Source organism: Rhinolophus hipposideros, assembly GCF_964194185.1.
Source record: "Rhinolophus hipposideros genome assembly, chromosome: 8".
Lineage (NCBI taxonomy): Eukaryota > Metazoa > Chordata > Mammalia > Chiroptera > Rhinolophidae > Rhinolophus > Rhinolophus hipposideros.
This window is the reverse complement of record NC_138054.1, coordinates 78,926,601-78,951,184: the sequence shown is the minus strand read 5'-3', so window position 1 is coordinate 78,951,184 and position 24,584 is coordinate 78,926,601. Positions and strand designations below refer to the sequence as shown.

At 37.3% G+C, this 24,584-nt stretch overlaps 1 protein-coding gene across 17 annotated transcripts in view; it reads left to right on the top strand.

The window, feature by feature from the left end:
* SRRM1 (serine and arginine repetitive matrix 1) overlaps positions 1 to 23,131 on the top strand; it is a 28,762-nt gene extending 5,631 nt beyond the window's left edge. For 2 of the 17 annotated variants that reach the window (XM_081057398.1, XM_081057405.1), the window contains 15 exons: positions 1 to 137; positions 686 to 801; positions 2,346 to 2,549; positions 3,002 to 3,196; positions 3,885 to 4,004; positions 5,683 to 5,957; positions 10,492 to 10,572; positions 11,167 to 11,253; positions 12,568 to 12,712; positions 13,099 to 13,140; positions 16,580 to 16,690; positions 18,070 to 18,534; positions 19,115 to 19,310; positions 21,505 to 21,714; positions 22,096 to 23,131. The exon at positions 1 to 137 is cut by the window's left edge and continues 34 nt beyond it. In XM_081057398.1, the coding sequence (XP_080913524.1) occupies positions 1 to 137; positions 686 to 801; positions 2,346 to 2,549; positions 3,002 to 3,196; positions 3,885 to 4,004; positions 5,683 to 5,957; positions 10,492 to 10,572; positions 11,167 to 11,253; positions 12,568 to 12,712; positions 13,099 to 13,140; positions 16,580 to 16,690; positions 18,070 to 18,534; positions 19,115 to 19,310; positions 21,505 to 21,714; positions 22,096 to 22,200 (2,489 nt within the window). In that variant the 3' untranslated portion in view covers positions 22,201 to 23,131. The remainder of the gene's footprint in view (positions 138 to 685; positions 802 to 2,345; positions 2,550 to 3,001; positions 3,197 to 3,884; positions 4,005 to 5,682; positions 5,958 to 10,491; positions 10,573 to 11,166; positions 11,254 to 12,567; positions 12,713 to 13,098; positions 13,141 to 16,579; positions 16,691 to 18,069; positions 18,535 to 19,114; positions 19,311 to 21,504; positions 21,715 to 22,095) is intronic. The other 15 variants (XM_081057411.1, XM_081057406.1, XM_081057401.1 and 12 more) reach the window with 14 other exon arrangements.
* The last annotated feature ends 1,453 nt before the right edge of the window (positions 23,132 to 24,584 follow it).

Sequence of the window (24,584 nt, the reverse complement as noted above, 5' to 3'; positions counted from 1 at the left end):
CTGGGTTTTTGAATGGAAAAAATGCTAGAGAATTTATGGGAGAACTGTGGCCCCTGCTCTTAAGTGCACAGGAAAACATCGCTGGAATTCCTTCTGCTTTCTTAGAATTGAAGAAAGAAGAAATAAAACAGAGACAGGTAATAGCCTTTATTTTATTTTATTTTTTTTTGGTAATGTTGATTTAAGAGAGTAGTACCCAGACTGCTGAGACACTTTAAATTTTACATGACCCTGTTAGGATCAGCATGTCGTTTTGTTTGAACGTTCAGTTTTGGTTCTCGACTCCTTCCCTCGCAAGCCAAACATTGAGTTTAGAATGTCGTTTTAGAGTCCAGTAATTTAGTAGATTTAAAAATAAATAAATAACTGTAAAAGGGAAGCACAAGCTCTTCATAGTGGTAATACATGTTAAATCACGAAAGACTGAGATGAATGTGAAAGTGACTTTTTTAAGTAAACTTCAAAACAACTATTCTCTTTAGTTCAGGGTTTCATTTTCAGCGAGTGTTTATTTAGTACCAATCTTATTAATGTGTGCCTGTAGTGGATGAAGAAAGAACAGTCTTGTTGAAAAGCAGAAGATGGCGAAATGACAGCCCTGGTGTTTGTCAGATGTGCAGTCTTCAATTTGCTTGTTGATCTCAAAGCCTCAGCTATATTTACTTTGAAAATCCAATCTTTGCAGATTGAACAAGAAAAGTTGGCATCTATGAAAAAGCAAGATGAAGACAAAGATAAGAGGGATAAGGAAGAAAAAGAAAGCAGCAGAGAGAAAAGGGAGCGGTCTCGGAGTCCAAGAAGGTACAATACAGTGGACGCATACCCAGTGTTTAAGAGTGACCTAGGTACTAAGATACTGTGTGCGTAGGAGTCACACAGTTAAGAAGGCAGCTAGCTAACAGTGCTATTCGTAGTTTTCATGCAGAGCTGCGGCTTGCCTCTGGACTAAAATGTTACATCTTTTGTTTGTGAATGATGATTTGACTAGAAACTTTATCTCTAAAGTCTTCGTGAATTATTCAAATCTTAATTCTTGAATCAAAATGGAGACTTGTTTTCCATATATCTTTAAATAAAGCATGAGTTATTTTAATGTACTCCAGCTTTTTTTCTTTCCATTTCCTTTTATTAGAAATCTGCCCATTAGCCATTCATATTATACTTTTCTAATTCCCTGTTCTGCTTTTCTTAGATGAATGTACTGAACCCCAAACAGACCATTTATTTTTCTTCTTCCTTCCAATGAGACTATGGTTAGGTTCCCATTTTTAAATCCACGACTCAGCTTCTACTGTATTTGTGGTTAAAGGTGAGCATTCCACCAGGCTTTTCGTTTTTAGGGTTCTAATTTCTTCAGAAATCTGTTGGAATTAATAAAGGGAGGAGGTAATTTCTTTGTTTCATTTTTATATTTGATATTAAAACCTATTAAGGAAGCAGTTCTATTTCTAGAGTTAAGCACAAATCACAGTGGTAACTACTTACTGGTGAACCAGATCTATTTTACTTCCAAGTTAGGGAAACTACTGTTGAAAAGGGGGCTTCTTTTTTAAAAAAGCTATCTTATGCAAGTTTGATATATTTCTTTTCTCTCCTGAAGAGCATATGGCTTTAATTGGACTGGTCCTTTTTTCTAGGCTCTACCTGATGAACTTTAGTGGGATCTGTCTGCATCTAAACTGTTTTATTGGATTTGATTTATTATTGGGGAATGTCTCTTTATAGTTGACCCTTAAACAACATGGGTTTGAACTGTGGGGATCCACTTCCATGCAGATTTTTCAATAAATACTGTAAATATATTTTCCTTACGATTTTCTTAACGTTTTCTTTATTGTAACTGTATAGTATACAATACATATAACCTACAAAATATGTGTTAATTGACTTATCAGTAAGGCTTCTGGTCAACAGTAGGTTTAGTTACTAGTTTTTAGGAAGTCAAAAGTTATATGTAGATTTTCAGTTTGCATGGGGGTTGGTACCCTTAACCCCTGAGTTGTTGAAGAGTCACCTGTACTTTTAAGCATCATCTTCCTCTGAAAAACTGGCGTTTTGTTTCACATCTGGAACTGATTTAGAACCTAACTCTAGGGTCCCAGGTTAGTGCTCTCCTCCGTTAGAACTGGTATACCAGAAAATACTATTCCTCGTTTGCTTGCTTTTCTGGTTTTCTCCTGGTCCTTCCCTGTTAAGTAAATGTGATAGAATGTCTTATTTCCATAGGGAACTTCTCAGATATAAACGGCAGTGATGTAATTAAACAAGAATCTTCACTTTTGCCTTTGACTCTCTTCCCCCAATTCACATTATTCAAAAACCTGAAAAAATTGCTTTCATCCTAGACGCAAATCCAGATCTCCTTCCCCTAGAAGACGATCTTCCCCTGTCAGGAGAGAGAGAAAGCGCAGTCATTCTCGATCTCCCCGTCACAGAACCAAGAGCCGGAGTCCTTCCCCTGCTCCAGAAAAGAAGGAAAAAACTCCAGAGCTCCCAGAACCATCAGCGAAAGTAAAAGAACCTTCAATTCAAGAGGCCACTTCTACTAGGCAAGTACATATAAAAATTCATTTATAAATATCAGTTTTTGGCTGTTAATTTTGTGAACACATATATGATACCTGAGTTCAAAACAAAATTACTTCGTATTTTTTAAAATATTTTTTTAAATTATAAAATCAGCTTATAGAAAAGAAATTCAAATTGTATAGAAGAGTATAAGTAAAATGCCCCAAAGGCAACCACTGCTACCTGTTGGTTGTATTTTTTCAGATATTTATATATTGTAACTGCTTTTCTCTCGGTATTGTGGACAACTCTGCACTTAGAAAAAAGTGTATGGGTTAGAATTGTTAGATGCTCACTGGATTTCACTGATCTTTTGGAGCTAGGAAGACACCTTCATGGATCTTAAGAACTTTAAAAAACTTTACTCATTGAGTGAATTATAACTTAGGAGTCTGAGTAGAAGAGGGAAAAAATAAGATTTTTCTTTCCATAGTGATATCCTGAAAGTTCCCAAGCCAGAACCTGTACCAGAACCTAAAGAACCTTCTCCGGAGAAAAATTCCAAAAAAGAAAAGGAAAAGGAGAAGACCCGACCAAGATCTCGTTCACGGTCTAAATCAAGATCCCGGACACGCTCTCGCTCTCCTTCTCATGTTCGACCTAGGCGGCGCCATAGGTCCAGATCAAGGTGAGCTGTGGCTTTAAGGTCTGCATAGAGCTTACATTTTATGTGATACTCTTCTAAGTAGAATTAGGTAAATCGTTTCAAAGCCATAGAAAACATTTAATAAAATGTTATTCTTTGGATATTCAGAGAGAATTTGAGGACACCTTCTGTGTACCATAAAAATCTTTACATAAATGGAATTATATCCCTTGAAATTCATTTATTCTTTTTTTTTCCTCCCCCCCTTTCTCCCGCCTCCCCACCACTCCGGCCGTTGTTTCTCAGTCTACTTGTATAGGATACAGCTCCCTGACCCATGCTGGTATTATGAGTCTTGCCTCCCCCCCCCCCCCGCCTCCCCCTGCTGAGGCAGTGGGTTGCTGGTTCTCGGTCGGCCACTCACAGCAGCTCTTCATGCTGGCCACCAGCCACTCATGGCGGCACATGGTAGCCCACAGCCTCTCACGGCAGCACAGCTCCAGGGAGAGCTGATGTTCACAATCTTAGCTGTAGAGGGCGGAGCTCACTGGCCTATGTGGGAATTGAACCACCGGCCTTTGCCATTAGGAGCACGGAGCTCCAACCACCTGAGCCCACCGGGTTGGCCCCTGAAATCCACTTTTGCAATGTAGCTGTTGAGAAAACTGTGTCAGGCAATTCATTCTGTGTTCCTGATTTATTCAGGTCCTAATTTTGTTTGTTATGGCAGATCATACTCACCTAGAAGGCGACCAAGTCCAAGAAGACGACCATCTCCTCGCAGAAGAACACCACCAAGACGAATGCCTCCTCCACCAAGGCATAGAAGGAGTAGATCTCCAGTAAGACGGTGAGAGTTCCTTTTTTTTTTTTAATTTGGAAGTGTTGGGTGTATGAAAGTGTACCATGTTTTAGGCTAATCAACAAATTCACCATCTTATTGATAACTTCGTGTTAACTTGTACCCTTTCAGACCTCACCAAAAACTCCTATTGAGGAAATCAGCCACCTTCCTTCTTTTTTGGCTTTTAATTACCACTGGCTTCTGAAAAGTAGACAACTGCAGAGCCAGTAAGCCACTTTTACCAGTATTAGAACAACCCATTTGCATTAATTATATTCATATTTTAAATGTTTTTTTCTCATGAAAATAATGAGTGCTTATTTTAAACAATTCAAATAAATAACATAAATTCAAAACTACCCATAATCCTATTCCGTAGATAGAACCATTAGCAGTCTGGTTATTCTTGAAGAGACTAGGCATTAAAAGTAACCTCGTCAATAACATTGTTGTTTTTAAAAAATCATCTTAAAATTAGCATAAGGTAAAATGTTTTGATTTATCACTTGTAATAAAAAGATTGTTCCTAAATCTGCCCAAAATAGAGGCCTAGTGCACTGGTAGCAAAGCTTTGTGCCTTGACAAATACATTTCATTTGTTTTTGGAAGGAACTGATAATTATGCTTCAAATTATAACTTAGGACAGAATTTTTTGTGTTTGAATCTTTAAGGTTTTCTCAGAGAACTGAATCAACTTGGAAATAAACAGGGAGAACAATAAAGTTCCTAATTTTTGTTGTTTCTGTAGTTTGAGCTTTTCTAGAATCGCATCGTTTTTAAAAAGGTATTTTTCTTTGGGGAGGTGTTGTCAAAGTATAGTGAACCATTTTTGTAACTGTTAAAACTTATGGAATTGATGTTACTACTGATAAGTGAGACCAATGATATAGATGGTCAGTCAATTTAGGCATCACACTTCTAAAATGGATTGTTCCCCCTTAGGAGAAAAGCAATACTGGTGCCTTCTAATACAAGATTAGTGGAAACAGCTATTTCTTATATTGGAGTTTTGCAAACAGCTTGTTGTAATTGTGCTTACTGAGCCATTTAGCAATCAAAGTATTTTGCAGATTGTGTAAGATTCCCTTTCAGGCAGTTTTTATGTCACACTTAAGGTAGGGTTTCTTTTTTTCAGGTTCTCAGGAATTCTTCCGCCAAAGGTGAATTCTGCAGGTACACATAATTGCAACAGAACTTAACCACAAATTTTGCCGCAGAATTCGAGAGGCCCCTGCTTCTAAGTTTATGTAGCTAAATGAATTCCTAATCTTGCACATCTTTTTAAAAGTGCAACAGTACAATGTTGCTTGACATTGTATTACTAAATGGAAAATACTTTGCCACCCAAATTTTGTAATGCAAACTCCAAAACACTGATTATTCCTAAGGAAGAAAGAGACTGGTTAGTTATATTATAGCACTTGACATATCTTGTAACTGGAAAGACAACTCAAACATGCATTTATCAGAATAATTTATTTTTTTATATTTAGTCTCAGAACTAGCTGTTTCCCTTGCTAGGTTATGGTTTTGTTTCCCATTTTTAAAAAGTCACTTATGTCCTTAGCTACATAAACTCAAAAGTTGGATAAATATAGCTGTATTTTCGTGTAAACTGTACATCCCTGTCAGGTCATTTTTTGTAAGTGTGCGGTTAATGAGTGTGAACACTTGATTCCACAGAAGAAGGCGTTCGTCAGCATCCTTGTCCGGGAGTAGCTCATCATCCTCTTCGTCTCGTTCCCGGTCACCGCCAAAGAAGCCTCCTAAGAGGACGTCCAGCCCGCCTCGGAAAACTCGTAGGTTGTCTCCTTCAGCAAGTCCTCCGAGGCGAAGGCATAGGCCATCACCTCCAGCAACTCCACCGCCAAAAGCTCGTCATTCCCCAACACCCCAGCAGTCAAACCGAACAAGAAAAAGTCGTGTTTCTGTCTCTCCAGGGAGAACTTCAGGTAAAGGTAAAAATCAAACGCATAAAAATGATATGTTTTTCTTCATTTGGTTACAAAGTGCTTAGTCAGTTTTTGGCAGCCCACTCCCCCTTCAAGTATGAAGTTGCTGGGTAATATTTTTTTGGTGCGTTCTTTGTAAATTGCTAATAGGCTCACCTTTTCTTTCCTGCTTTAAGTTCCTGGGACTTGTTGAAATAGTATTTACATGTAAGTGTTTTGTTTTTAGCAATGCCCTGTGGCATTGAGTAGGTTGAGAAATACATTACCAGCCAGGGGATTTTTGATTTGGGGTAACTTCCCGAAGTGAAGTTTGTGTCGTCATGATAAGAGATCATTAATGATAAGAAACCAGTTAATGTTTTTCCCCTGAAGGTTTTTTTGTTTGATATCTTATTTGAGGACTTCATATTCTGTTTTAATTCTTTTTTGGCCACATTGTGCTCCTTAGGAAAGAACATGATGTCTTAAAGCTGATTTGTCTTTTTAATTTAGCTCTAGGCAGGGTTATTCTGAATGTTGTCCTTGCTTTATTCTGTAGATTGATTTCTGAGGAATTCATGATCTGTGCCTGCCAGGCAAGTAGAATGCTGTGTTAGTCTGAGTGACGGTTGTGATGTATTGAGGTTTGTTCCTTTAGCATTATACATATATACACTATAGGATCTATTTGAATCAGGCTGGTCCTTGGGGATGGAATGATACAGAGACCCTGAAAGGTGAGTGGTGGGGGAAGGGAAAGATCTAAAAAGCTACTGTGATAACTGGATTTTAAGGAGCAACCTGCAGTTGCTCTGATCACATTTAAGTTTTTAGGTTAGAAATGAGAAAGAAAATGGGATGGGCAAAAGTTTGACGATATTTTAATGAACTTGATGCGATCAGGATTTGTAATCAGCATTCTGCTGCTGCTTCTCCCCTCCCCACCAACCCTGCAGTGTGTTCATATCTAGAAAGGCAAATTTTGCCTTACCTCTTCTACAGTGAGGTATACACACGCTATCAGAGTGAAAGGTGGACTGGCAGATAATGGTAATCTGTAACGAGTAATGTATAGATTATTTTCTGAATTTTTAACAGGTTAGTTAATTTGGTGACATGTAATTATTATGTGGTCATTTTTGTTGGATTGGCTCTAGCCCAAGACAGGCAGCTGGCTAAGAATAGAAAAACCTTTAATATAAAATGGTGAAGGTAAATAAACCAGGCGCTTCAGGATCACTGAAGACCGGCCGCAAAAAAAAAAAAGAAAAACCTTTAGTCTTCTAGGTTCAGACTTAATTTAAGTATGGGAGGGGCCTTTAGGATCACTTATTTTTTATAATTTCATATCCTTTAATTTTGTCTAAATCTGATGCTGTTGTCCTGTTCTATTTTTTTCTTTTCTATGAAGTGTTTGCACTTCTGAATATTTCTTTTCCTTTGTCTGGAGCCAGAAAGCACTCTAGTGAAAAAATATAAATGTTACTTGTTACTTTGCAAAAAAACACATTAAGGTCTGATTTTTCTATTTAAATTGCAAAAAACACATATTAAGGTTTGATTTTTCTATTTAAATTGTACAGCCAAAGGGTAATAAGTGTACTTGAACAGAAGGACTGAACCCTTGTTACAGTCAGTTGATTGTTAAGAATTAGTAGTTAACCTTTTTGAGAATCTGCATAGGTATCAACTGTGTGTTGGTATATTGTTGGGTGGAGTGGAGTGCTGCTTTTCGGAAACAAGTCACAGTGTATATATACATGAGCAAGAAATAAGTTACGGTGGAAGACAAAGGAGTAGTGCTGTTCTGTGGATTCTGGGACATCCTCCCATGTCCAAACAAAACTCAACCAAAGAGATGGCACTGTGATCAGTGTAGTCAGAGGCTGCCTTTGACCCCTGAAGCTGAATATTGGGTCTAACTACTTGGAAGTAACTTTGTAATAGTAAAATGATCCCAGCTGTCTGATGAAATTTCAGAGTTAGAAAGGACTTGAGAGATTGTTGTCAAGAAACAGGTTCTCAGGTTAAATGATTTGGTCAAGGTCAGTCAGCCAAGGCTAGAATTTGGGTTCTCATTCTCAGTTGAAAAAATGTGTACTTTGCCCAACTCTCCTACCCCAAATGCCTGATTTGATTTCTGGGGGAGGGAAATGGAGGGCAGGTTGAAATCCTTTAGCTTCTCTACCTGATAGTATGATTTGAGACATTCCTTTGTTGCAGTATCTGTGGCTAATAACAGCAGTGACATCGTTGAAATGTAATAGATTTTACTTCCGTATTTCGTTGTAGTAGTCACCAATCAGGGCTTTAAAGGTTCTGCTGCTGATAGTAGGCAAATGGAGTGGGAGGGAGGCAAGAAATGTATTTTGGGAAACTTAAGAGGTAAATTATTTGGAGTGTAATATACATTCTCATCTGAAAGAGTTCTCAGGAAGTATGTTGTAATCAATCAATGGCATATCATAGTTAAATTGGCATTAACTTAGTACATAAAATGAGTGCCTTGAAATCAGTGAGATATTTAATGACGTATGTTTAGAGGTGGTGGTGGTGGTGGTTCTGAGCAGATCAGCTTAGCCATGTAAATTGTACTTGTAGATACTCGATTATTTTTACTTAGTTCTGGTCACAGTGACTTATCTTAAAAGAGATCTTTTGGGCAAGTCTAGGAGATTAATAATTAATAGGACTGTTGAAGTAAATTTAAAATTCTGGTTTTTCAGTGGACTGAAAAGATTTGTGACTTTATGCTAGAATGATTTTGCCCTGACTACGAAAAACGAAAGCATTAACATAACAGTAACTGGATAAAATCTCATCTGACAAACCTCCATGAAACAACGTAATTTACTGTCATTCAATCAGTTACTAAACCAGAGTAGGGGTATATAATGGATACTCATGATATGAATATATTAAAATAATTAGACTATTTTAGCTAAGTCATTGAGATTGAATCAGGATTAAACTCCAAATGTGTATTTCCATGGAAAAAAGGTAAGTAATGTTATAGTTCAAATGTATTTTTTACTAAGTAGGCATTTGCCATCTTGCGAACTTAACATCTTTAATGTTTCTTAGGGGAAAATGCATTCTGATATCCAAACATACTTTGGAATCTAGTTTTCCAAATCCTCCCTTAAAAATTTGAAAGCATTTCTTTGAATTTGTTAAAATACAAATTTTAAATGCACTTATTGCTACCATATTTCATGATAATTTTGGTGTTAACCATTCTTTTCCCAATCCATTGGTTTGTCCAAAAGGCTTATTAGGGAGAATCATTAGTAAAATGCTGATGGTTTTAAAAGTAGTGGTATATTTCTCCAGTTTGACTAGCAAAAATGAGTGCTGTTTTAGATCACTAGTTTTCTAAGTGACTGCCCTGAATAAGCCTTTACAGAATTCTGAATATTGAGTGTCAAGTGTATCTACATTCCAGGTCAAACATCCCATGGTAATTGCTTTAATCAAAACAGTTGTAAAGATCTTGAGGGGAGGTCACACTGTCTTCAAGTTTAGTTCTTAGTGTTCTCAAGTGAAGTTTCAGGTTAATCTATGGTAAGATTAATGATTATATTTGTACATTCTTTTGATTTTAGTTGAAGCAATGAATGAATATTATAAATAAAGCTAGTCATCACTGGAAATTAAAGCCTATGCTCCAGAAATAGTCTTGGTTTCAGATCCTAGTTCACTTAAATTATCTGTGGTTTTGAAATTACTTTTTAAACCTCAGATATTTCCTCTTATAAAACGGGATATTAGCAACAGTGCTTGACAGTATTTAATAATACAGCAGGCAGGCAAAAGGTAGCTGCCGTAATTTGTGTGTAGTTGGAGAAAGATAAGTTGGATAATTCATAAGAAAAAGATAAGTTGGATAATTCAACTTGGTATATCTCAGATCTGCTGCTGCTGCCCTTTTTAGCTTTGGAAAGAATCCTTGAGCCTTAGTATTTAATTATATTTACCATGGTGAAGGTCTACTTTTCTATAGGGAGTTTAAATCTTAACCTCATACTACTGTGAAGGTTATGTTCTACATAAAGAGCTGACAGCCAGCCTCTCATTTGCCTAGTTCATCCTTCTTTTCCAGACTAAATATCTTTATATGAAAGTTTCAGCAGATCTAATTTCTTAATGATTTATCATCTTTATTTTCTGAACCTACCTGTAGTGGGTGTTTGGAAGCTTTTATGCTGATGAGGCCTCTGTAGAATGTGTGTTTTAAATTATGGAGTAGCACACAGGTTTACTGAGCTGAATGTTATACATAGCTTAGAGCTTGTTCTACTCATTCCTAATTTCTCTATTTTTTTCTCAGGAGAATCTCAAGGTTCAAAATCATAGAACTTTTTGAGGCTTTCACCCAACATATAAAAATTCTTGCTTCCACTTCAGTTATTGTTCATAACAAAAAGGTCTTACAGAATTTTGTAATTCTCAAGTTCTTTATGACTAGAGTCACACCTATTTTTGTACTGTCAGGACATCTTGTGACGCTCTTTTTTCCTTATGTGTAAGTGGTGTTTTGTTTTTGCCTTATTCTTTTTAGTGACAAAACATAAAGGTACTGAGAAAAGAGAGTCCCCTTCACCAGCACCCAAGCCTAGAAAAGTAGAGTTATCTGAATCAGGTAAGGGGGTGTGGGGAGCGGGAGAACACGTCTGTGTGTGTGTGTGTGTGTGTGTGTGTGTGTGTGTGTGTGTGTGTGTGTGTGTGTGTGTGTAAGCTGAATTAGATTTGTTGCACATTTGGTCATCCACTTTGGGTTGAAGATTAATTACGGGATACGGCTTAGTGGTTAAGAACTAGGATTCTAAAGTCAGACCAACCCGGTTTAAATCCTAGGCTCCACTACTTAAATCCTTTTTGCTTGCTTGCTTACTGAATTCATCTGAGCCTCATTTCTCTCATATCTGAGATGTGGATAACAATATCATTTAGGTTTTTTGTTGATTGATTGAAATAATGTTTATAAAGTGCTTGGCACCCAGCCTGACCTGTAGCAAATGCCTAAATAAGTTTATTTTGATTACATGTGGTGATGATAGTTTAAATTGGCATTTAAATTGGCATTTTAAGCTTCTCCTTTGTAAAAAAAAATACAGTAGTTGTATTGCTTGACCCAACCAGATAAAGGTTTAAGAGACCATTTTCCTTTTCAAATATGTTGCACTTTCTGTGTGCATCACTAAAGAAACACTTTCTAAATGCATCCATCTTTCAGAAGAGGATAAAGGTGGCAAAATGGCTGCAGCAGATTCTGTGCAGCAAAGACGCCAATACAGACGACAGAACCAGCAATCTTCATCTGGTATGGACACCGATTACATTTTTTCTACCTTCACTTCTTAATTTAAAAAATATTTAAGATATGTATATCTATCGCTTCTCGGCTTTTTGGCTAAGATCAAGATATGTATATCTGTCAGTATAGTGATGTACTTAGGAAAACTATGTTTGTGCCTACATAGAAATAAAGTAATAGATCTTTAGAATACAAGAGTAAAACAAAATGGGTATAAAATTAGAAAAGTATAATTTTTATTCCAAAATATTTTGTGCACATATAAACATCTATGGTTTAAAAGGAAAAAACAACAAAGAAGCCCCCACACAAGCTTGAACTGTCTGTTATGTTGCCCGCCTTTTTAATGTAAAACATCTTTCCCTGTTCTTAAAGATCTATCTTCTTTATTGTAATATGTAATATAATATAGTGAGCCAGTCACCTATTTGAACACTTAGGTTATTTCTAGTCTTTTGTGTACTGTGTAAATGTGTAAATATACCTGTAAAGTAATAATTGGAAGTGGGATTTCTGAATTAAAGTATGTACATAGAAACCTGGTTTTTAATTAAACCAGGTGTTCTGACTTTATTAGCTCAGTTGGTATTTGTGACTGAGTCTAGATACTACCTTTGCTTTGCCTTTATAAAATGGAAAGCAAAGCATCCCACAGAGGCATTGTCAGTTAAAAGTTACACAGCTTTTGCAATTCTTAAGGTGAGATCAATCATGGAAAGGTTTAAAATGTTTATATGTAGGTCTTGGGTGTTTTTTGGTACTTGGACTTTGTTTTAAATTTTAAGTTTTGATATTGGGAACCATTGTTAATTATTTTAAGTTAAGGAAACCATGTGCAAGCAATTGAAGTTTTTCTTTTTGAAGTCTTAGATATTTGCTACCAGGCCTTGTAGGAAATGGCGCACACATAGTTTTGATAAATGCTAGGGATATGGAAGTACGTTGTTCAAACTCTTAAGACTTTCCATAGCCTGAAGAGTGCTTAGAGTAACATGAATGAAGTAATTAAGATGCTTTTAAAGCTTTACTTAGTGTTTGGAAAATCACTAGATTCTTAAAAGATACTGTGTCTTACTGGGTTGTGGAAATGATTTATGTAACTTATTTATATAACGATGTATATTTATGCTTGGCTTTCAAGTCATTGAGCAGATAATTGATAACTGCCTTTGTTGGTTGCAAAGTGATGGTTTGTGCATACACGCCTGCTTACATTAGTGGACTGCTAATCTGGACACTCCATCTACTTAGATTCAGAAAACGTGGACAGATTTTTTTAAAGCACAGACCTGTAATGTGTTGTTCATTGTGTAATTATAGATTCTGGCTCCTCCTCTTCCTCAGAAGATGAGCGACCAAAGAGGTCCCATGTGAAGAATGGTGAGGTAGGCAGGCGGCGGAGACATTCCCCTTCCCGGAGTGCCTCTCCATCACCTCGAAAGCGCCAGAAAGAGACTTCCCCTCGGTAATGTCTTTTCTTCAGTAGTCTTCACTGATGTTCTGTAATGATGAAATTTCGTAACTTAAGGGATGGGCTATGGTCTTATTTTAGAATTTGGTTAGTTCCATTTCAAGGACTCACACTAGGATATGGTCAGGTGGCGGGGGGGTTCAGTTTTCTTTGCTTTGTTTGGTGGTTATTAGCTAATTAATGAGAACTTTGTGAGTTGTGTGCCATATCATGTGTGTGTGTGCATGACTAGAAGAATACCAGTTACATCATAGCATTAATTCCTGAACAATTTTGAACATTAAAAAAGTATGTATCTGCATTAGTGATACTTAACGCCATTGAAGTAAATAATTTGGTGAATGGAATTCTTGACATTTGTTTTTCTCCACTGCTCTCAGGATGCAGATGGGAAAGCGATGGCAATCGCCAATGACTAAAAGGTTGGTTAGACACTACTTGTAAACTAGGGTTATATGTCAGAGGTTTAGTGACTGAATTTACTGTCTAGGTCACCTTATCCCAATCCTAGGTATATAGTAGGTATGCTGCGGAGAAGTTCCTTGGTTGTTTTGGTTTGATTATACTTGTTTACACAAAAAATTAACGATAGAATTGTACACAATGTTCATTTTGGGACGTCACTGGAACTTAGATTTTTGTGCAGTTACAGTATTTGGATAATTTTCCAAGAGATATGATAATAATAGCTCTTTAGATTTAATGGGGAATGACTTTGTGGTGACTTTAAGGAAGGCAAGAAAAAACTATGGAGAGACTTTAACAAATGGAAAAGGAATGGAAAGCTTTGGCCCCGTTTAGTGTTTCTTACAGAGGAAGGTAGGGTTGCATATCTTCATTAAGCCATTTTGATTATCAGTGTCTTTGTGACCACAAAACATAACATTTTAGAGTTGACCATACGTAGAAATCTCTAACTTAGGCCTCTCTCAAGAGTGAAAAACAAGCCCAGAAGTAGTAGTCAAGTAAGCTTTTTAGAGTTACAAAGTGACAAAGACCCATGCCATTGACATACTAATCTGTTTTGGGGGCATTTAGCTGCCACTAAATATCTAAGTATTTATCCTTCCTGAAAGTATCACAGTGTCTTATTTTGGGCTCAGTTTTTAAAGCTATGATGTTTTAGATAGCCTCATTAATATGAGTGTTTTTCTTGGAAAGGTTTTTTGGAACCAGTCAGCAACGTTTGTAGTGAAGCAAAGCAGTCTATTTGTGCTATGGAAATAAGTATTACTTGTCAATAAAAACACCAAACAAACAAAACAAGATTAATTTAGATGCTAAGGTATTTTGTTCCCAGCTATAATTATCCCTGGCATTCTATAAAATTTGCAGTACAGCTGAAAAAAAATTTAAAAATCACCTCACAAAATTAGGTCAGTGGTAAGATTTCTTCCCTCAGCCCCCCCCCCCTTCCTTTCCATTTGGAACTATTTTATTTACTGGAAAGAGATTTCTCACTGTAATGAAACCAATGCTGATGTTTATTGCCCTACTCCAAGATATTTTTGTTTTGTTTCTCCTTGTTAAAAAGGCACTAAGTTGTACTAGTAGCCTCAAGTTTAATGATGTTAGAAATTGCAATCAGGTGTCTAGGATTTAGAGATGGAAAAATAATTATTTGAAATCATGCTTCAGTGTTTATACCGTCCTGTTTCAAGTAAGGCTTAAACATTGAAAAATGTAATAGTTTTCATGCTCTTAAACACTTGTCTTTGGGTGTTGAATACTCCTTAACTTAAAAGATACACGGTATACTGATCATATTTAGTGTAGTTGATTACTGTTGTCACATTGTAACTTATCTTCATTACCAGCATGACTAGTGAAGTGACATTTTTCTGAAGAGGTCTCTGCAGAGATAGCAAGCTGGCTCCTTACGAGACATCTGTATTCCTAAATACTTGGGGGGCTAAGGGCAACATCACATATCGAGGCATATTTAAACTGTGGTTCTCACACAATTTAAGGGGAAAACTTTTCTACTCCATTTCTATACACATTTGAAGGCTTGGCTTGGCCATTAGTCGTCAGAGTAACTAGAAAATGGTTGGGGTTTTTTTTGTTGTTTTTTTAATCACCTGAAATGTGTGCCTTATCAGATCAGTTAAGAAACTAGTCTTCAGGTCATAGAGCCATGTGGTATCACTTACAAGTGATTTTCCTTAAGTTATGCTACTTTGCTTATGGTTTTATTCTTACTCTCCTTTTGGTTATTTTCTCACATAGAAACACCGGACATTGAAGGTCATCACTAAAAGGAACCTTTTAGTTACCCTAAGCCTTTCATTTACAAATGAAACCGAGGCAAAAATATCTCAGGGTATTAGTGTATCGTAATAGATTCTAATCTGAGTCCAATTTTTAATGAGAATTTTGATTAGAGTTTTGCACACTGAAATGGGAAGAATATTTTTAAAGAGAAGTCACATAATCCACAGCAGCAGCCTCTTAACGCTATTATACCTACCGATAACATTGAGAGTTCCAGTTGATATCACCTCATCCTCAAAGTTTGCTAATGTAAACCTTTGCTTTTCTTCTTTCAAGTCAAAATCCAAATATTTTTTCCCGTTTGAAATTTTATTACCTGTTCAAACGATACTGCAGCCATCTTGCTTCTCCAGGTCCCATAATTCTGACTAACTCTGCCGGTAAAGTGCCTTCTCCTTTAATTGTCCTTTGTTGTAATTAATAGTTTGGTGTCTACATTTCATTGATCTGAAGCTTATCTGTCTTGATATATTGCCTGTAATACTTTATATTTTAAATCTGTTCAAAGTGAAGTCATAGTCCCCATACGACATAAACAAATTTAAATTGAAAAATAATTTGTCATGAGTTTTAAAGGAAACCGAGACTAATAAAATTTAGAAAAACAATTTGTAGATTCACAGGAAAAATCAGTTCTGTACTGGGCAAGAAATTAAGAATTAATTACATTATTTGACTACTTTGTATACACAAACTTACCCAAAAGGTGGCAAACTGACTTAGTGTATATTTTACTATATCTATAGGGAGATTGCTATAGGGAGTTCACTTGGTATAACTGTATATTTCAGGTGTGCTTTTTATGTTGGTTAAGTGTGTTGTTGAGCCCAGAACTAAGGTTTATTTGATCCTTATCTATATTTTAACCAAATTGTTCCCAGTGGTAGCTTTAGTGCCCAGACAACTTTAGTCTTTTGCCTTTGGGATAGTGTTTCTAGTTAATGGTATGCAACTCCTGAACAGTGGAAGTAACATTTTAAAAAATCAAGAACTTGGAGTGGTGACACCCAGATTTTGGGCCTTTAAGCCACTGTTAACTATTAAAATCGTAAATTTCTGTATTAAAACATTGAATTTTTCTAGGCTTTAATGCAGTTAGTTGTTCCTAGTAAGAAATCAGAAAATCACCTGTAGAGAGCCTTTTCAAAATACGTACAGTACAGTGGCTAGACCATAGCCCAGATCTGGTGAACGCAAGGGTCAAATAAGTTTCCCAGGTGATTCTGGTGTGTGTGTCAATTTAAAAGCAATGGTCTAAGGCAGTGTTTCCAAACTTTTTCTACATTACGTTGCGTGTTTTATATCATGACCCAGACTACAATATTTAAATACTGAAACAAAATTTTCTCAAAACAATATTTACCCTTACTACAAGTAACACGCTCTGATTTCCTGATTTTTTAAAAAATATGTTGGTTTTTACCCAGGATCTTGACTAATAATCTTGACCTGTAGTTTGAAAAACACTGCTCTGGGGAATAGAGTAACAGTTGTGCATTTCGGGTTAACAATAATTAAAACGGTGTCATTTGGATCACTTTAATTATAAATGCTATTCAGAATCACTATAATTCTGATTTGGTTTAGTGGTAGACGGAGGAGAAGTCCCTCCCCACCACCCCCCAGAAGACGACGTTCTCCTTCCCCTGCTCCTCCTCCACGCCGGCGCAGGTCTCCTACACCACCGCCACGACGAAGGTACTATATCAGATACGCTTGTTGGAGCAACTTTGAATCTTTTTGATTGAAATATTTTATTAGGGTGGCATTGCTCAGTCATTCACAAAATGCCACGTTTATATGATTCCATGTATCTGAAAAGTCCAGAACACAGAAATCTGTAGATAGAAAGTGAATTGCCTACGTAGGAATGTGGAGCAATAATGGTTGCACAGCTGTGAATATACTAAAAACTATTGAAGTATGTATACTTTAAATGGGTGACTCTTACAGTATGTGAATTTATCAATACAGATACTAAATTAAAAGGTGGAAACACTAGTGAATATAAATGGAAAAGTATTAACTTAGTGAAGAATGCCCAGCAGATACTTTTTTGGGGGGGAGGGGGAACAGCGTGTTTTTCCAGGGCCCATCAGCTCCAAGTCGTCCTTCAATTTGGTTGTGGAATGCACAGCTCACTGGCCCATGTGGGAATCAAACCAGCAACCCTGTTGTTCAAAGGTTGTACCAACTGAGCCATCCAGCCACCGCAGCAGATACCTTTTTATCTAAGGAATCAAAGTTATCCCCAGTAATACATATTGACATCACATAATTCCTAGGTACCGCTGTAGTATACTTACCAATTATGTAGAACCTCAGTCTAATTATTAGGAAATATCAGATATCCAATTTGAAGGTCATTCTGCAGAGGAACTGACCAGTACTCTTCAAAATGTCAATCATGAAAGACAGACTGAGTAACAGTTACAAATTAGCAGAAACTTAAGACACATGACAACTAAATGCAATGTGGGATTCTAATTTTTGGAACTTGGAACAGAAAAGGGACATTAGTGGAAAACTGGGGTGACACTGATGTTTTAGTTAGTATCAATTGAGGTTACTTTCAGGTTTACTTTTTTGTTTTCTTTGTTTTAGACAACACAAATTTATTATCTTATGGCTCTTGAGTTCAGAAGCCCAAAGTGGGTCTTCCTGGGCTAACAGCTAGGCATTAATATGGCTTAATTCCTTCTAGGCATACCTCGTTTTATTGTACTTTGCAAATAGTACATTTTTATCAACATTGAAGCGAGATCCTTCAAAAAAGATGGCTCAGATGATGGTTAGCATTCTTTAGTAATAAAGCATTTTTTAACTGACATATGTACACTTTTTAAAAGACATAACACTGTTGCACACTTAATAGGCTACTGTATAGTGTAAACATATACACTGGGAAAACAAAAAATTAATGTGACTTTATTGCAATATTCTCTTTTGGTGGTGATCTGAAACAGAACTTACAATGTCTGAGGAATGCGTGTATAGCCATAATTGCTGGCTAGTTTTTTTGTATACTAGTTCCTTATCTTGTCCGACCTTTCAGCTTACTGATGTATTTTTCCTAGGACTCCTTCTCCTCCCCCACGACGACGCTCACCTTCTCCAAGAAGATACTCTCCTCCAATACAAAGGAGATATTCTCCTTCCCCTCCTCCAAAGAGAAGAACGGCTTCTCCCCCACCTCCTCCTAAACGAAGGGCATCACCATCTCCACCACCAAAGCATCGGGTCTCCCATTCTCCGCCTCCCAAACAAAGAAGCTCCCCAGTCACCAAGAGACGTTCGCCTTCATTGTCATCAAAGCATAGGAAAGGGTCTTCCCCGAGCCGATCTGCCCGGGAGGCCCGGTCACCACAACCAAACAAACGGCATTCGCCCTCCCCCCGGCCTCGAGCTCCTCAGACCTCCTCAAGTCCTCCACCTGTTCGAAGAGGAGCATCATCATCACCCCAAAGAAGGCAGTCCCCATCTCCAAGTACTAGACCTATTAGGAGAGTCTCCAGGACTCCGGAACCCAAAAAGACAAAAAAGTAAAAATATCTTACGCATTCTGGTTAGGAACATTAATTTGCATAGCTCTCCTTATATTTGGAAGCTTTTTCCCCCTTTGTAGAAATTACAGAAAAGGATAAACTATGAACACGAACTTTTAAGGCAAATTCTAGGCACTATTCAGAGAACCTTTAGTATTTTCAGGATAGTTTCTTATGTCATAAACCAAATTCCATAGGATTTTACTTGGTTCTTAGGAGTATCCGGTTTATTGAGGGTGTGCTTCCAAAACTAAACTATGAAGCGATGCGTAGAGTATCTCTTGCATGTCTGTGTAAGACTGATAAAAGCAGTCTTAAACAAAATACAAGGAATTGGCATTACTAATTTCATATAGGAAGAATCATTAACAGAATGGAAAGAGGTTTCTGGAGCTTGAACTATTTTCTAGGAGACTTAGATTATACAAATTTGAATTAGTGTAATCAGTTAGCAAGCTAAATGCTGTAAAGTATTTAAGTTTGTGATTTAATTTTATAATGGTAGTTGGTTATTTTCTCTTAGGAAAGATCTCTGTTCTTGGACACTGAATGTTTTGTGTTTTTTCCCTTTGTCTAGGGCTGCCTCACCAAGCCCTCAGTCTGTAAGGAGGGTCTCATCCTCCCGGTCTGTCTCAGGGTCTCCTGAGCCAGCAGCTACAAAACCCCCTGCACCTCCATCTCCTGTCCAGTCTCAGTCACCTTCTACCAACTGGTCCCCAGCGGTACCGGTCAAAAAGGCTAAAAGCCCGACACCAAGCCCATCACCGGCAAGGGTATGTGTGCCCTGCGTTGGACGTCCTTTATAATTCTGTGTGGAAGCAGAGACAGTTTTTTGCCTTTTGTAGTTCAGAAGCATTGTTTGCTGTGGTTCAGATGGGCTTCAAGGAGGCACAAGTTAAGTGGTAGTGGCTGCGCCAGCGGTCCACTCTTAGCACTCTAGCCACCACTAATTTGCAGTATGTCCAGTAGTGTTAAATTCCACATTTTTGGTGGTTGAGATTGAGCTACATAGAAAAATCTTAAACAGAAAGAAAAAATTGCCCATGATTCTATTATGTAACATTTCTGCTGTTTTTCCTAGTGTTTGACACATTTGTGGATATTTAGTTAAGAGCACACAAATCAGTAATAAACTTTCACTCTTAGATTGTGTATTAATATGATTCGGTTTTTATAAAGGAAAAAATACATAACACAAAGAAGATACCAAAATGTTGGCAGTGTGTTACGTATTAGGGAAATGATGAATGATTGAAATTTTTCTTTGCCCTTTAATGCTCTTGCTTTTCCCTACAGTGGAAATACAGTTGACTCTTGAACTGTGCAGATCCACTTAACACGTGTTTTTGTTTGTTTCCAATAAATACAGTCAGCCATCCCCAGGTTTCGCACCTACAAATTCAACGAACTTTGGATTGAAACAAATTTTTATTTTAGTTTTTTAATTTTATTGGGGAATGTTGGGGAACAGTGCGTTTTTCCAGGGCGCAGCTCAGCTCCAAGTCCACTCGCTGTTTTCAATCTTAGTTGCAGAGGGCACAGCCCACCATCCCATGCGGGAATTGAACCGGCAACCTTGTTGAGAGCTCGCCCTCTAACCAGCTGAGCCATCTGGCCACCCCTCAAAACAGTATTTTTGATCTGTAGTTGGAATCCATAGGTGTGGGGGGGCCAGCTCTATGCATTGTTCTGTGCCATTTCATGTAAGGGACTTGAGCACCCGTGGATTTTGGATTTGGGGGAGGTCCTGGAACCAATCCCCTGCAGATACTGAGTGGTGACTGTAATTAAGGGTGGGTTTTTTTTTGTAATTAGTCAAAAGTTAATGGGTAGATTTTTTTATTTCTTGGGGGTTGGTGCCCCCAATCCGTGCATTGTTCAAGGGTCAACTGTACATTATTTCTATAATAAAAAAAGAACCTTGTAACCTGTGAAATATTAGAGGGAATGGAAAGTATTTTATTGTCCCATACAGTCTTGTCTTTGGGAAGCTACATGTGAAAATCTCGTTTTTACAGTGTCAAGTTGAAATATCATTGGTGCACTAAAGTGTTGGAGTTTAAACCTTTTCCCCCCTTTTGTACATTATTGATCTGATCTTGGACAGGTTTCTGTGTTGTGTAAAATTAGTGGTTAAATGTCCATTTAAACAGGGTTGACTGAATTGCTGTGCAAACTAACTGAATAAATTGGGGGGTTTTAAGTAATTGCTTAGAAATGTGAAATTTACGAATTACAGACTCAATTCAGTTATAGCAAAGCCTGCCTTTTGCTTAATTTGGTATATGTGCAGTGAAGAACAAACCGCCTCCGTCCTAAGGAGAGGTTAGGTGGTGATTAGAGACATGGCATTCATACAAGCATGTAATTAGAATAACTATCAATGCTTGCTACATGTTAGGCTAGTATTGTGTGAGATTTACAAGTATACCCATTTAATCATCACAATAGCTTTATCAGGGATTATCAGACACAGTTTAGGTTGACAAAAAGGGCTCAAAAAAAGTCAAGGAGATTTTTCTGAGGTCAAAAATAGTTAATAGATTCAGAAACCAGAATTTGGCTCAGGCCTACTTGAGTTCAGAGACTTCTTTTTCTGTTGCACATGCTGCTTTTTCTTAACATCTGGAGGTAGACACTGACTCAGTCCTAGAGACAGACCTGACTCACGGCTTGTGGTTAGGAAACCTGGTGTAATGTGAAATTAGTTGGGTAAAATTGTAAAAATCGGTTACCTTCAAGATCCGTTCTGACCCGTAAAATCTGTGACGAATACCTTTGCTTTCAATGTGGTTCCCATCTCCGGGAATGGTTTTCTTGGTGGAGATTGGTCTTGGGCCTTTTTTCCCCTGAAGCCTTACGAAATCTTGATGGATCCATTTAGTTATTTCCTTGAGGAAATGAAATGTTGAGTTGGACAGACTTTTAATGATTGGTTTTATTGCTGCTGTTTTTCTGGATTTCTAGAATTCGGACCAAGAAGGAGGTGGAAAGAAAAAGAAGAAGAAGAAGGACAAGAAACACAAAAAGGATAAGAAGCACAAGAAACACAAAAAACACAAGAAGGAAAAGGCTGTGGCTGTAGCTGCTGCAGCTACTGTAACCCCTGCAACCATTGCTGCCCCCACGACCACATCAGCACAGGAAGAACCGGAGACAGAGCCAGAGCCGAAGAAGGTATTTACAAACACTGGCTTGCAGTTTATGCAAGTAGCTGAATTTGCTTTTGAGGAGTAGCTAAGTGATGTTTTCTAATAATTGGCTACTTGGCTGATAACTCTCTTGATCTGTTTTTCGATGACCTACCAAGAACAGGAATTGCCAAGACTAAGGATAAGAATAGGAACGGCTGCCAAAAAAGCTTAATGTATATTTCTAAAATAACTTCTGAGATAATAGTTAACATACCACATAATTTATCCATTCAAAGTATACAATTTAGTGGTTTTTAGTATATTCAGAGTTGTACAGCCATCACCACAGTTTGATTTTGCTCTATACTCAGTACCTTCCACCGGTGTCTTATGACTTGATATGACCTTTCTGTTTTTTTTTAAGGAGACGGAAAGTGAAGCTGAAGATAACCTTGACGACTTAGAAAAGCACCTGCGTGAAAAGGCCCTGAGATCAATGCGAAAGGCTCAAGTGTCCCCACAGTCTTAGGTGGAAATGTTTGTTATGATGTAAATTTTATTTGGTTTGTACTCAATTCAATTTCAAAATTGCTAAAATGTGTTTGAGCTTTAGACTATAACATTTGTTGTAATAATTGCTAGGTTGAAGTTCACCATGTAAAAAAGGGCATGGATTTACATTGCAAAAGGTGTCCACAGTGTATTAGTGACATTCTTTCATTGACAGCTGATATCAATTCATTTAGAGTGAAATATTTTAAGCCAAAAAAAAAAAAATTCCCTTTTTAAAAAAGGGGGTTTAAATACTGTTGGCATTCTTATGGTTTCTTTAAATGCCTCTGGCTATTCCCAGAGGTTTTCCTTTTTTTTTCTTTTTTCTCCCCCCTGCCTTTTTTTTCTTTTTCTCGTTTGAGTCTTAGCACCCATTTAAGTTATGATGCTTCTAACCTTGTATGGTTTGCAAGCTTGCCCAGAAAGACCACTGTTGAACTACCACAAAAGTATAAATGAATATTTTAATGCCACAATCTTTCCTGTTGCCTGTGGAGTCACTGCTGAAATGAATCAGGATTCGAGCTCTAGGATGAAATAGAAAATGAAAGCATGTTGTTTGCCAGGACACTATGGGTTTACATTGATGTGTAACAAGTTGATTTGGAACACTGGAATTTCATTCTATTCTGTTGTGTTTTTTTGTAAAGGCAATTAACTAGTCCCAGGAAGGATCCTTGAGTTATATAAAATTTTGTTTTATGAAATGTCATGGCTCCATTCATAATTTTGTCTTATTCTTCCAATTGGTATATACAACTTTCAGAGCTCTTGTATTTGTAAGGCTGGAAGGGCCCAGACTTTGAAATAGTGTCTTGTTTTCACTGTTTTTGTTTTTTGTTTTATTTCGTTTTTTTTTAAACTAAAGCTATATAAAGCTTGTGGATTAAACAGAATAAATTTCTAAATTTAAAAATGTTGGCCACTCACTTTTACTTACTCACCTCAATACTGCAGGAAACCTGCCTTTCTTAGAAATTTTAGTGCCTACATTTTTTACCCCCGTGGCACTTTGGGCAGAGTGAGGGTTGGGCAAGGGAAATAAAAAGTGGTGAAATTGTTTTACCATCTTTATTTTAATAATTAATGTGATAAGAGCTGTAAAGTGCATGGTGTGATTGACGTGCCAAAAAAAAGTATAAGTGGACACTTTGGTCAATGTTGTTCAAGCAATAATTCACTGCAATCAGAAGTGTCTGGACGCTGATGGTAACCATTTTGAGCACCTCTTGTAATTGCAGAGTCAAACATGACTTGTATTCATCTTTTGTCAACGGTGTATGTTGAGTATTAACAATTTTAATAGTTTTTTCCTTTCTTAAAATGTGTATACATTTTTTTGGCACCCTCTGTATATGATGCGCAGGGCACAAGTCAACCAGGCATGGGTGAAGAGTGTTTCAGACAAAGCAACGGTATCTGTACATCCTGAGGCAGGAGCCTAGCACATTCCAGGAAGTGAATGAAGGCTAACGAATGACTGGAGAAACTTCCCTCTATCAGGGGTGTGTGTGTTGAATGTTTGTCCACAATTATTTTTGCATTTAAGATTTAGCAGAGCCAAATAATTTGAGGAAACTTGGAGTTGGTAATATTGCGTAAAGTAAAACAGCAACATTCATATGAAAGAAGTAAAAGGGAATTTGGGGCACCATGAATCTAAGCTGAGCAGGTTGAAACATGGGCAGTTAATTTGATTATAATTTCTGGCAGTTGAATCAAAAACGAGAGAAAATGGCTACTTGTCTTATTTTCAGGAAAACTTACGAGGTTTTTTTACCTAAAGGACATGGACAGAAAGGGGTTGTTTTACAGGTTGGTTTTTGATTTGTAACAAGGCAAAAGCTTAGTGGAACTGCTTCTGTAGGGACCGAACTAAGGTCGTCCAGAGTGACTGTCCATGGTTGATAATAGACTCTTACATGTGTGTGCAGCAGCTTATTTTTCAAGGATGTCCCGTCTGGCTTTCTTTTATAATTATGTGATGTAGGAAAAGCAAAGACTATCCCATTTTTAATATGGTTGTTGCTACCTTAATCCATTCCAGTGTGAAAAAACCAGTGAGCATCCCTTGGGTACTTGCATTTATCTAGGAAATTCACTTCATCCCATTTATTCAATAGGCTTTCATTCCTCCACTTGGCTGAACTACTCTTGTTAAGGTTAGCAGTAACTTCCATTTTGCCAAAGTATATGATTAATTCTCCATCCTTCCCGGATGAGCCCTGTTGGCAGGATTTGGCTCATGGTTCACTCCTTTCTTGAAACACTTTCACTTGGATTCTAGGAGGCAACACTGGTTTACCTTTTAGATGCAACACCAGTTTCCCTCCTACCTCACTGGCTGTTCCTTTTATCTCT